This window comes from Carcharhinus amblyrhynchos, chromosome 23, assembly GCF_965287045.1.
Source record: "Carcharhinus amblyrhynchos chromosome 23, sCarAmb.v2.hapA, whole genome shotgun sequence".
In the NCBI taxonomy this organism is placed as follows: domain Eukaryota; kingdom Metazoa; phylum Chordata; class Chondrichthyes; order Carcharhiniformes; family Carcharhinidae; genus Carcharhinus; species Carcharhinus amblyrhynchos.
The window spans coordinates 30620562-30633621 of record NC_137346.1 but is presented as its reverse complement, the minus strand read 5'-3'; the positions used below and the strand labels follow the sequence as shown (position 1 = coordinate 30633621).

At 44.6% G+C, this 13060-nt stretch overlaps 1 protein-coding gene across 1 annotated transcript in view; it reads left to right on the top strand.

Moving 5' to 3' along the window:
• Nucleotides 1–13060, top strand: part of LOC145357251 (calcium-binding protein 8) — a 330782-nt gene that overhangs the window by 313621 nt on the left and 4101 nt on the right. The window contains exon 5 of the mRNA XM_080210426.1: nt 2414–2567. Coding sequence (XP_080066552.1) covers nt 2414–2567 — 154 coding nt within the window. The remainder of the gene's footprint in view (nt 1–2413; nt 2568–13060) is intronic.

Here is a 13060-nt window from a genome sequence, read left to right as displayed (position 1 = left end):
CTCCATCAGTGCTCAGCCTCAACATACAAATTCTCTGACTTAGAGTTGAGAAGGTGACTAGTAAATCAAATTGGCACTTAAGCTGGAAACGTGTAGAGCCCTGGAGCAAAGCAAAGCAGGGAAGATGTCATCAATGGGCTTGAAGAAATTAAAGAATAAGAGAATATGAAGATGGTTTTATAAAGAATGGTTACTGACTTGGTTGTTTTATTTTTCAGCACACAAGGGCCAAATTTTTCCAGCCCGATATGCTGATGGGATCTTCCAGTCCTGCCAGTAATGAGCCCTCATGTCCGTTCCCCAGAGGCAGAGGGCACGGGGCACAGAAAACCCCATAGATATCGGCAAGAGTATTCCAGCGCTGGCCATTAGCTGTCTCTGCCAAAATACATTGCGGGGGGGTGGGGATGCAGAAAGTCCTGTCTAAGGTATCTTATATTCATGTGATTGTTTCACCCTTCGTATTTGTTTAGTTAAATGTACAAAAACATATCGCATGATAAAAGATGGAGTCATGTAGCAACAACATTATATTTATATTGCACCTTTAATGTAATGTAAAAAGGTTAAGCACCAAGCTTCATCAAGACATACAAAGAAAGATGATCAAAAGCAGGTCAAAGAAGTGGATTTTAAGGCGCATCTTAGTGTAAGCCAGTAAGTTGGAAAAGAAGAAACGTTTAGGGAAGAAATTTCGGTGCCCAAGGCCGAGGCAGCAGAAGGCACATCTGCCAATGATAAAGTGATGAAAATCGGGAATGTACAAGAGGCCAGCATTGAAGCAGCCCAGAGATCTTGGGATGGCACAGTGGTTAGCACTGCTGCCTCACAAGGCCAGGGACCCAGATTCGATTCCCAGCTTGGATCACTGTCTGTGGAGTTTGCACATTCTCCCCGTGTCTGTGTGGGTTCCTCCGGGTGCTCCGGTTTCCTCCCACAGTCCAAAGACGTGCAGGTTAGGTGGATTGACCATGCTAAATTGTCCCTTAGTATCAGGGAGACTAGCAGGGTAAATGGAAATCGGGCCTGGGTGGAATTATGGTCAGTGCAGACTTGATGGGCCAAATGGCCTCCTTCTGCAGTGTAGTGATTCTATGACCTCAGAGGATTGTATGGCTGAAGGAGGTGACAGACATGAGGAGGAGTAAATCCATGAAGCGATTTGAAAATTTGGATGAGAAGTTGCCAACATGGTTAGGGAGCACAGGGGCAATGGGTGAATGGGACTTGAGGGAGAGTTAGTGTAACACACAACAATGTTTTGAATGAGCTCAAGTTTATTGAAGGTGGACGATGGGAGGTCCACCAGGAGAGCATTGGAATAGTCCTGCGCTTGCTGACCTGCATTGGCAACACTTCAGGCAACAACTTAGTTTTAAACTTCTCATCTATATTTTCAAATCGCTCCATAGCTTTTGCTCCTCTCTTTAAAGGTAACAAAGACATGAATGAGGGTTTCAGCAGCCAATGACCTGAGGCATAGTAGGAGTCATAGAATCCATCATATCCCTCCAGTGCAGAAGGAGGAGGCCATTCAGCCCATTGGGCCTGCACCAACAACAGTCCTACGCAGGTCCTATCCCATAAATCCATATATTTGCCCTGCTAATCCCCTTGACACTAATGGACAGTTTAGCATGGCCAATCCACCTAACTTGCACATCTTTGGACTGTGGAAAGAAACCAGAGCACCCGGAGGAAACCCACGCAGACACCGGGAGGACGTACAGACTCCACACAGACAATGACCCAAGCTGGGAATTGAACCCGGGTCCCTGGCGCTGAGACACAGCAGTGCTGACCGCTGGGCCACCATGCTGCATGGTGCTGAGTCAAGTGCTATTGCAGAGATGGAAACAGACAGTGTTGGTGATGGGGCAGATATGTGACCTGAAGCTCATCTCCGAATCAAAGGTTATAAGCAGCCTGGAATGGCTTCGTGACAGTCACCAGAGAAATGGATGAAGTCAGTGACAAGGGGGCAAAGTTTGTGGTAGGGGTGGAAGATGATGGGTTTTGGTCTTTCCAGCATTTAGTTGGAGGAAACTTCCCGATAGTAATGATGGTGGATACATGTTTATTTTCTTTATAAATCACTAATCCTAGGTTTAATGAGTAATTCACAAACGTACGCTGTGTGTCTCAGCTCTGCATCCTGTTTACCATTCACAAAGCATCCAAAGGCAGTGTATTGTGCGTGCGGAAACCAGTGACCCGAATCTCCGAGCTGTGGAAGGAATCCACGCGACTGCAAAAATGACCTTGTTGAGAAAGATTAATTAAGCATATGATTCGGATACCAATCCTGATCTGTGATAGACCAAACTCTCTCCCTCCTCCCCCCGCCCCCCCAGTTAAAATAACGAAAGCTTTTGTCATTCTGGACACAGCTTGATTCTTATTTTTCCATCAGTTTGATATGCAGAGGATTACACTGGAAGAACTGAAGCACATATTATTTCACGCATTTCGGGACCATTTGACAATGAAAGATATTGAGAATATCATCATAACAGAGGAGGAGAGTCTGAATGAAAGTTCAAGTAACTGTCATACCGAATTTGAAGGTAAGCCCATCACACACGCTGAATAAAGATTGAGTTTATTATTGTTTCTGAAGTTCACTGAATCACTCTCTGAAGAAATACAGAATCCAGATTAAGGGTGTTTCAGATTCTATTTAAAAGTATTAATTTAACTTTCTGCGATATCTGGGCAAAGTCAGTAATCATTGTTATTTTCTTCAGTGTGGCCAACAGCTGTCCTGTTTTATTTGATGCCGCAGAGAATGTCACATTTCAGATTGTTCCCCTTATTTCAGCCAGGCAAGACTGGTTTACTTCCCTGCCTGCTCAGTTCAACATAGATCACAAGCTAGGGAAATAACTTTATTGGCATCAGTAGCCAGTGATGTCCTGTGAGTGCAGCACGGTGGTTAGCACTGCTGCCTCAGGGTGTCAGGGGCCCGGGTTCGATTCCTAGCTTGGGTCACTTCTGTGCGGATTCTGTACATTCTCCCCGTGTCTGCGTGGGTTTCCTCCCACAGTCCAAAAAAATGTGCTGGTTAGGTGCATTGGCCATGCTAAATTCTCTGTGTACTTGAACAGGCGCCAGAGTTAGGCGACTAGAGGATTTTCACAGTAACTTCATTGCAGTGTTATTATAAGCCTACTTGTGATAATAATAAATATTATTCTTACCCCTTTGTGATTGTTGGGTGCAGATTGAACTTGGAATTTTTAAAAACCAGGAAATGCTGGAAGTACTCAGCAGATCAAGCAGCAGAAGGGGAGGTGATGGTTTAGTGGTAGTATCACTAAACTGTGAGTCCAGAAACTCAGCTAATGTTCTGGGGACCCATGGCAGGTGGTGGAATTTGAATTCAATAAAAAATATCTGGAATTTAGAATCTACTGGTGACCATGAAAACATTGATCGTTGGAAAAATCTATCTGGTTCACCGATATCCTTTAGGGAAGGAAATCTGCCGTCCTTACCTGGTCTGGCCTACCTATGACTCCAGAGCCACAGCAATGTGGTTGACTCTCAACTGCCCTCAGGCAACTAATGGGCAATAAATGCCGGACAGTCAGCAATGCTCATATCCAATGAATTAGCAAAACGAAAAAAGGAAGGATGAATGGAGCTAATGTCTCAGGTCATGGAAGGAAAATAGAAACGTAACAGGATTTGAGCAATGGAAAAGAGGGGAGGATGAAAAAAGGTTGGAGGGCAGGACAGATTAACTGACAAAAGATTTCTGGAAATAAAAAGGCAAAGAGAGTGGTAATTGTTGTAGTGAAGAAATAAAAGATTTGTCCAGAGTGGGCACAAATGGTAGAATAATGAATAGTGTCCAATAGTATAGTGGTGAGGAGATGGAGGTGAAATGGCAGCTGTTCCGTGTGCTCTGGTTTCCTCTGAAAGATGTGTTGGTTAGATGCATTGATCATGCTAAATTCTTCCTCAGAGTACCCAAATAGAGTGAGGCGACTGGGGGATTTTCACAGTAACTTCATTGCAGAGTTGGTGTAAGCCTATTTATGACACTAAGAAAGAAACTTTAAACTGTTACATCTCCTGTATTTCAGTGGAAAGGTGCTGTGGGAAGGGGGCAAAATGTTGGGATGGCTGAAGAGTGGCGCAAGATGTTATGAAGAGAACAGTTCTTCAGAATGCTGCCAGGGAATGGGAAGGTGTGTTTGGCCTCACACTGGCAGGAATGACAGAGAATGATCCTTTGAGTGTGGAGATTGGTGAGATGAAAGGTGATAATATGGAAAGCTATTGCGGTCCTGGGAGGGAAGGGGAAGGGTGAGAGCCTAAATGCAGGAATTAGGTCAGACCCACTGAGAGGCCTCTTAATTGTAGTGGAAGGGAATCCTTGTTAGGAAAAGTAGCGTGAGTGAAGACAATGGAAGACGTATCAAAGGGACTGGTATGGAAGATTACATCATTGGAAGGGTTGTGGCGGAGCTGGAGAGATTAGGAGAATGGAATGGAGTCCTTACAGGAAGCAAGGTCTGAGGAAGTGTAGTTGAGATAGCTGTGGGAGTTAGTGGTATTGTAATGAATATTATTTGATGGCCTAACCATAGAAATGAAAACAGAAAAGTTGCGGAAGGGATGGGAAGTGTGACAGTGTGAATGTGACAGTAGGATGGTAAATGGAAGCTACGTTGAGGAAGTTTTTGAGTTCGAGTTGAGATCAGGGAATGGCATTGACGCAGTTATCAATGTACAAGAGTTGGGGGAGGAAGCCTGAGCAAAACAAGAACAAGAAAAATGTTGTATATCTTTCAATAAGGCTGGCATAGCATGAACTCAAGAGGGTACCAATAACTATACCGCTAATTTGGAGGAAGCGAGATGAGATAAAGGAGGAATTTTTCAATTTGAAAACAAGTTCAGCCAGGCAGAGGAGGGTGATGACGGATTGGGACTGATTCAGAAAAGGAGCAGTGAGTTCTGAGACCTTCCCAATGGGAGATGGAGATGTGCAGAAAGGATCACCTCAGTGAAGTGGATGGCAGTTCTGACCAGGAAACTGGAAATTGTTGAAAAAAAGTGAAAGGTGTCAGAAGATTAAATGATGTAGGTGAGAGAGACAGGACAAGGAGAGAAAAAAATAATCAGGCTTTGAAGAAACAAGTTGAGTGTGACAGGTACAGACCGCTCAGCTTCAAACTGGAAAATTCCACCTGTGGTCAATGGACTTTTCCATGGTCTGCCCCTCACCCGGAGCAGGTGGAATGGGAAAATTTATCCCAACAAGTCCATAAGAACAGTTTGTGGATTTTGGGAAGAAGGTATGAGATGGTTGGAGAACAATGAGATGGGAAGCTGTGAAGGGAAGTTCTCCCGAGGTGATGGGGTCAGTGTAAATCCAGGAAATAATGGCTTGATCTTTTGTGGTGGGATTACGGTCCAGAGGGAAGTGAGAGGAAGTGTCACAGAGCTGGTGGTCAGCTTCTACTGGGCAGAGGTGGATAGGGCAGACACCAACAGCAGCACCTTTCTCAACAGGTTTATTAATAACGTCAGGTTTGGACCTGAGGGAACAGTGCAGTAAATTATCGTGTTATAACCGGATGAAGATGAAGTGAAATGACAGAACAGGGCGAGTTTTAAGATAGAGTGAGCTGGTGCTGATGGAGCGAGATGTTAAGAACGTGCATGTGGAGATGCATGGGCACAGGGTGAACCTAGTAAGCAGGGATATGGTGTGAATGGGAAAATGGAGTTGGCGCCAAAGGTCAGTCGTGATTGTTTTGAATGATGGAACAGGCTTGATGCGCCATATGGTCTATTCCTGCTCTGATTACCTGTGTTCTTGATCCCGTGTTGAAGCGTTTCTACACTTTGATACATGCTGGGTGAGAACATATTGCACCACTCCATATTGGTCAGGAATAGGATCATCATTCTCCTTAGTGTAGAGATTCGGGGCCTATGCATTCTCACTACTGAACTAGCTGAGATTAATAAACAGGGATTGGATCTGGAAAGAGCCCAGGGATTACTTTGCCACGAAAGATAGCTATAGCTATCTCTGCCGTACCATTCCCCTCCCTTTGCCCATGAGCTCCTCCTAAAGATCCCCCTGCTCTAACACTGAATTGCCCTTTTTCTCTGGTATCTATTTCCCCATGTGCCCCTCTGAGCTCACGTTTCCCATGAAATTCATCCCCTGCTCTATCAGCTCCATTTTCGGTAAACTGCGAATATGCCACCGTTCCTTCCTGACACCAGACCCACCCTGATTCTAGTTGATATTGTAAATGTTTTTTTCTCCTGAGGTTCTGGCTCCCTTCCAAATCCTCCCTCATTATCAACTTCTGCAATGAACGCATCCTCAACCCTACCTTGCAAACTACCACTTTACTCCAACATCCCTGTTCTTTTTGCATCTCAAATTATAGAGCCCCTACGGTGCAGAAGAGGCCACTCAGCCCATCAAGTCTGCATCGACTCTCCGACAGACCATCTTGTCCAGGCCCTCACCCCCACCCTATCCCCTTCACACCACACATTTCCCACGGGTTGATCCATCTAACTTACATATCTTATGACACAAAAGAGAAATTTAACATGGCCAATCCACTTAACCTGCACATTTTTGGAGTGTGGGAAGAAACTGGAGCACCCAGAGGAAACTCACGCAGACACGGGGAGAATGGTGACTATTTGTGTGCACTTTGCACAAAGACCAGAATCGAACCCGGGTCCCTGTGGATCCCGAGCCCACAGTGCTAGCCACTGTGTCACCCAACTATCCTGCAAGCCCATGTTTGATCTTTTGCAACAAGATTTCTCCTGTCGCAGCACTTCAACCAAGATCCCAATTTCACAGTGGCTCTCTCTTTATCCTTCTAAATCCATCTGGAGCCTTTCACTCAGTTGACCATACTCCATGGGCAACACGGTGGCACAGTGGTTAGCACTGCTGCCTCACAGCACCAAGGACCAGGGTTCAATTCTGGCTTGGAGTCACTGTGTTGAGTTTGCATGTTCTCCCCATGTCTGTGTGGGTCTCCTCTGGGTGCTCCAGTTTCCTCCCACAGTTCAAAGATGTGCAGGTTAAGTGGATTGGCCAAAGTAAAATTGCTCCATAGTGTCAGAGGATTAACAGGGTAAATATGTGGGATTAAGGAGGTAGGGCCTGGGTGGGTTGTGGTCGGTGCAGAGTCGATGGATGGAAAGGCCTCCTTCTGTAACGTAGGGATTTCATAGACATGAACTTAGAACACTACAGCACAAACAGGCCCTTCAGCCCTCAAGTTGCGCTGATCGTACCCCTACCTACCAGGCCTATGTATAACCCTCAATCCCATTAAATCCCACGTACTCATCCAGAAGTCTCTTAAAAGACCCCAACAAGTTTGCCTCTACCACAACTGATGGCAGCCGATTCCACTCACTCACCACCCTCTGAGTGAAAAACTTACCTGACACCTCCTCTTTAACTTATGATTCTATGACTCATTCACAATTTTTATCTGATTGAAGGACATAGGGAATTTTAATACTTTAAAGGTGCTATTTAAATGCATATTAAATAAGCAGCAAAGCTTTTCATGGTAACAAATACACACAATTACAAGCTGGGTTTTTGGGTAATGACCGCAGCATCTGCAGTTCAGGATATCGATGGAGTACTGTACTATTTAAATAGAATGTATTTTGGCATGGGGGCGAACTCCATTTTAAGATATTGACTTGGAATCCAGCTGTCATTTTATCACCAGCCACAAAGTATTAGCTCAGAGCACTTCAGTAAGCACAAAGGATACTGAAGGGATTGACTGAGACTCATATCTCCAAAGTGAACTACAAGAGGCACAGACAAAATGGATATAGAAAACGTGCTTTTCTGCATCAGCTGATCCTCTCGTAGCTCACCCTTTCACAAATAAATCTGGGGAAGATACTGATGAGTCACAAAATTAATTAATATTTCTGCCAGCAGCCCTTTGAGATTAAGTACGATTGCTGAAAAAAAGGTTCCTCAGTTATTCAGAACTGTCTGACGCACATTGCCTCCAGTTACAGGATCATGTTCATTCATGGCTTTAATACATACTGATGTTGTCAGTTATGTAATGCTGGATTTTGGAGTGATCTTTGTATTGTAGACTCAAGCACTTTTATGTTGGAGTGACTTTGAAAGCTTCTGCTGAAGGTTATCAAATCCCAACCTGACCAAGTTGAGGTAAACCAATCCAGGCAGGGACATTCGGTGAATTTTTTCGAAGATACAATGACAGCACTATTGATTTCAGTCCTGTCCGGACCCTGAGATGTTATAATCTGATTTAAAGTTTATTTATTAGCATCACAAGGAGGCTTACGTAAACACTGCAATGAAGGCACTGTGAAAATCCCCTTATTGCCACACTCCGGTGCCTGTTTGGGTACAGAGAGGGAGAATTTAGCATAGCCAATGCACTTAACGATGCACGTCTTTCGGACCGTGGGAGGAAACCGAAGCTCCAGGAGGAAACCCACACAGACACGGGGAGAATGTGCATACTCTGCACTGACAGTGACCCAAGCCGGGAATCGAACCTGGATCCCTGGCGCTGAGAGGCAGCAGTGTTAGCTACCATGCCACCCCAAGAGTAAGATCAAGTGACGTGGATTGGAATGCCAGATGGCTATCCTAGAATTTTCTTTCAAATTGACACAACAGCTTTATCTCCAGACTGATACCTCCCTTCGGAATTTAAATATCAGTAATCCCCAGCTCTGTTCCGCAAACGGATTCCTAAAAATACATGAAGCTGTATCTTTGCTGCCCTCACAGAGGAACAGAAAAATAGAAAGCTAAAGCTCATCAGATGCAAGAATGGCCGAGTCATTGGAGAAATCAATTGATGGGAGTCTGGAAACAGGCCAGTGATGTCCTGGCCAGGGAATTGTATGAGTAGACATAAAGAGAAGGGACAAAATAAAGCAGATAGAACACGAGGTGAAGAATTTACCAAGGACTTATCATATTTGGATATTGTTGTTTATCGTGTCATGCGTTTTATTTGAAGAAAACAATGCCTTTTTCTCCGGTGAGCTGTCTCTACCAAGGTGAACACAGAAAGATGCAACTGCTTGCCCATAACTGATTCCAATCAGCTACTCATTATACATGCACCTTGAATAGCGACTATCAGAATGCTATTCAAGCGTGTAAGGTGTCACAATCAAGCTGTTATTTTCTTGGTTCAGCATCCTACTTTAGTTCAAGCTCTCTCTCTCCATCCACTCAGGTTCACAGCACAAACAGTAGTTCCTAGAAGCAGGCCCAAGTTTCCTCTGATTCAAAACACACAACCTTATGGGTGCCATGCATGCCAGAATCATTGAATGTGGCCGTTTGACCCAAGGTGATGCCTGTACCAGCTTATTGCTGCAGCAATCCAAGAGTAATTAAGCTGATTTTCTTGTTTGCTCTAGCTCAAAGTTCCCCACTCCCTCAAATCAGTACTGACTGCTCCCCTTCATTGTGCAATAGTCTCTACATCAACTACTTCCTGTGACAAAGCATTTCCTGTTTGAAAAGCTCCTTGTATAAAGAGATGCTCCGTAAGCTCTCTGCTTATCATTCAAATTGACACCCCTTATCACTAAATGCCCTGCCAAAGAGGATGAGCCTTCTCTAATCAGCCAATTGTTCAGCCTTTTCACTAATCGTTTACACCTTTAAAAATCTCTTTAAATCTTCCCTTTGCCTTCCCTGCTCTTCTCACAACACCAGCTTCCATCTTGGATATGGACTGGTCGATATACCATTCAGTGAACTTTCTACAATCGAATCCTAAAGTGGCACAGCACTCTAAAGTCTGATTGCCGTGTACACACTTGTTACTCCTTATTATCAGACTATAATGCACCAGTCACCCATATGTATTGGTCACATGTGTCTGTCCACTTCGCAGGATGCATGGCACAGTGGTTAGCACTGTTGCTTCACAGCACCAGGGACTCAGGTTCAATTCCAGCCTTGGGTGACTGTATGTGTGGAGTTTGCATGTTTTCCCCACGTCTCCATAGGTTTGCTCTGTGTGCTCCAGTTTCCTCCCACAATCCGAAGATCGTAGAATAGAATCATAGAACCCCTACAGTACAGAAGGAGATCATTCGGCCAGTCGGGTCTGTACCGACCACAATCCCACCCAGGCTCTATTTCTGGTACTGCACACATTTACCCTGCTAATTGATTTGAATTGATTTATTATTGTCACATGTATTAGTATACAGTGAAAAGTATCCCCCGACACTAGGGTCAACTTAGCATGGCCAATTTATCTAACTTGCACATCTTTGGACATGAGCGATTTGGGTGGATTGGCCATGCTAAATTGCCTCTTAGTATACCAAGATGTAAATTAGAAGGATTAGCGGGGTAAACATGTAGGGTTACGGGGATAGGGCCTGGGTAAGATGCTCTGTCGGAGAGTCGGTGCAGACCCAATGGGTTGAAAGGCCTCCTTCTGCACTGTGGGGATTCTATGGTAAACCTCATGGTGTCATCCTTACAGTACATTAAGTTACAGGAATTATTAATTAGAAGCTAAGTAATAATGGCAAACAAACAACAGTACAGTTCTTGGCTTGCAAATCACTTTCATTGGTGGAACATCATTATTGTAGAAGGATTTCACAAAGCACTTCACCAAGATGCAATTAAACATGAGGAAGCTGAGACAAAGGATAAGTTTCAATGAGGGATGGCCAACAGTTGGCTCAAACGGGTTTAAAAATGATCCTCAGGGAGGAGAAGGAGGTGACAGATTGGAGGGGTTTGAGGAGGTAGTGCCAGAGAGGGGAGCGGATTAACTGATGGCTGTCAGGTTAGATTGAAGGGTTTGGATGGAAAAGGGAGAGGCAGAGGCAGAACAAGGCAGAATGCTGGAAGAGGTTACAGGGATAAGGCCGTACAATTTTGTTCCCAAAGCCAAAGGAGCAATTCAAAAAAATTTGGAAACAATTTTGTAGCATATTTTGCCCTGAAGGACGATATTACATACACTATAGTGATTCATCAAGTCTGAGATCGACTTCCACTCAGTACACACTGCCATCAATGGCCTCTGGCCGACTGAATCCCCATCTTAGCCAAGTGGCATTGAAGAGAATTTCAGCACACTGACTGCTACATTCTAAGAATCATCGAGTCCCTACAGTGCAGCAGGAAGCCATTCGGCCCATCAAGTCTGCACCAACTCTCGGACAATAATTTCACCTAGGCCCTATCTCCTTAACCCCACTTTATACCCTGTTAATCCCCCGAACATGCACATTCTTGGATTGTGGCAGGAAACCGGAGCACCTGGAGGAAACCCACACAGACATGTACAAGCTCCACACAGGTAGTCACCCAAGAATTGAACCCGGGTCCTTGGCACTGTGAGGCAGCAGTGCTAACCACTGTGCCACCATGCTGCACTTGAGCATCATCTACTCAGCACCTCATCTGGTGATACACGTACTTCCAAGGATACTGGTGAAGTTTTACGACTCAGTCCTGCCCAGAACATCCTTACTGTGTACAGTGAACTCAGTCCTAGCTAGTTCAAGGTGCACAGAACTGTTTTATGTGCCACCTCCTTGGTTTCACAGTACCACCCGTGCTGTCCTTTGTTCCAAAAGCCATAACACCAACATGTGAGCATTTACAGCTTGCAGTGGACATTGAACAGAGATGGATTCAGAATGCTACTCTTACCATCTGCCCTGCTACTCCAGAAGAGGCCTGGCAGTTCTTTTTCTGGTTAAGGGAGATGGTGAGGTTGGGAATGCCAGGGTGGTGTTAACTTTGCCAGAAGGTCAAAGTGGACCGGGCATGGCGAGAGTTTACTTGTGGGAATGGAAGGAGAGTGAACACTCCTCTTGAGCTTGAGGGAATAGTAAACGTACTGGGTAGCCAGCGGCAGTGCCTTTAATGGTCTGTCGGTTTTAAGTATGCTCTGTGTTGATCGGCACCTGGAAATTGCAATGGGTTTGTATCAGCAAAAGGCCCAAATGAAACACCCTAAGGGACAGGATTCCACACCTCCACAGTGAGTTTTCCAATGGCGGAGCAGGGTCGCCATTGCCTAGCATAATTCATACCTCTAAAAATCTCTTTAAATCTTCCCTTTGCCTTCCCGGCTCTTCACACTCTCCTCATAACACCTGTTTCCGTCTTGGATATCATACTGATCGATATACCAGTGACCTTTTTACAATGGAGTCCTAAAGTGACACAGTATTTCAGAGTCTGATTGCCTTGTACACAATTTTTACTCCTTATTATCAGACTATTAAGCAGCAGTGACCCAAATCTATTGACCGTGCGTGCATCTGTCCACTTCACAAGATGGGTGGCACAGTGGTTCGCACTGCTGTTTCACAGCACCAGGGACCCAAGTTCAATTCCAATCTTGGGTGACTGTGTGGAGTCTGCATGTTCTCCCCATGTCTCCATGGGTTTCCTCTGGGTGCTCCTGACATTGCCAGTGAACAATGCAAAATGCCTTGACATGAAAGCGGGGGAGGGGAAACCAGAAGATCCCATCATTGGCCAATGGCAAGCCATCTCTGCCACCTTAAAGCCACTGCAGAAAGTAGGGAGTGTGGGGCAGGGGGGGCGCGGGGTGCAGCCATTACAAAGACCTCATCAAAATGTTGGCAGCCTGGCCATTAGTGGGTAATTGGGTTTTAGTGTTGAGATAAAATTTTTAATCACATGATCCAAAAATCAGGGCGAATAATCAGCTGCTTATGTGTATTCATCGAATATTCAAATACATTTCTAATTTCATTCACAACAATAAAGGAAAATACACTTTTAAATCCTTTAACCACTAATTAGTCTTTTCCCTCAGCTCCCTGCTGATTTTCCTTTCTATTTTTCCCCGCATCTAACCCCCAAAGTCAGATTTATATATACCATCATTATTCTCCAAACTTTGATTTTAATTTGGTTTGATTTATTATTGTCACATGTATTAGTATACAATGAAAAATATTGTTTCTTGCGCGCTATACAGATAAAGCATACCATTCATAGAGAAGGAAAGGA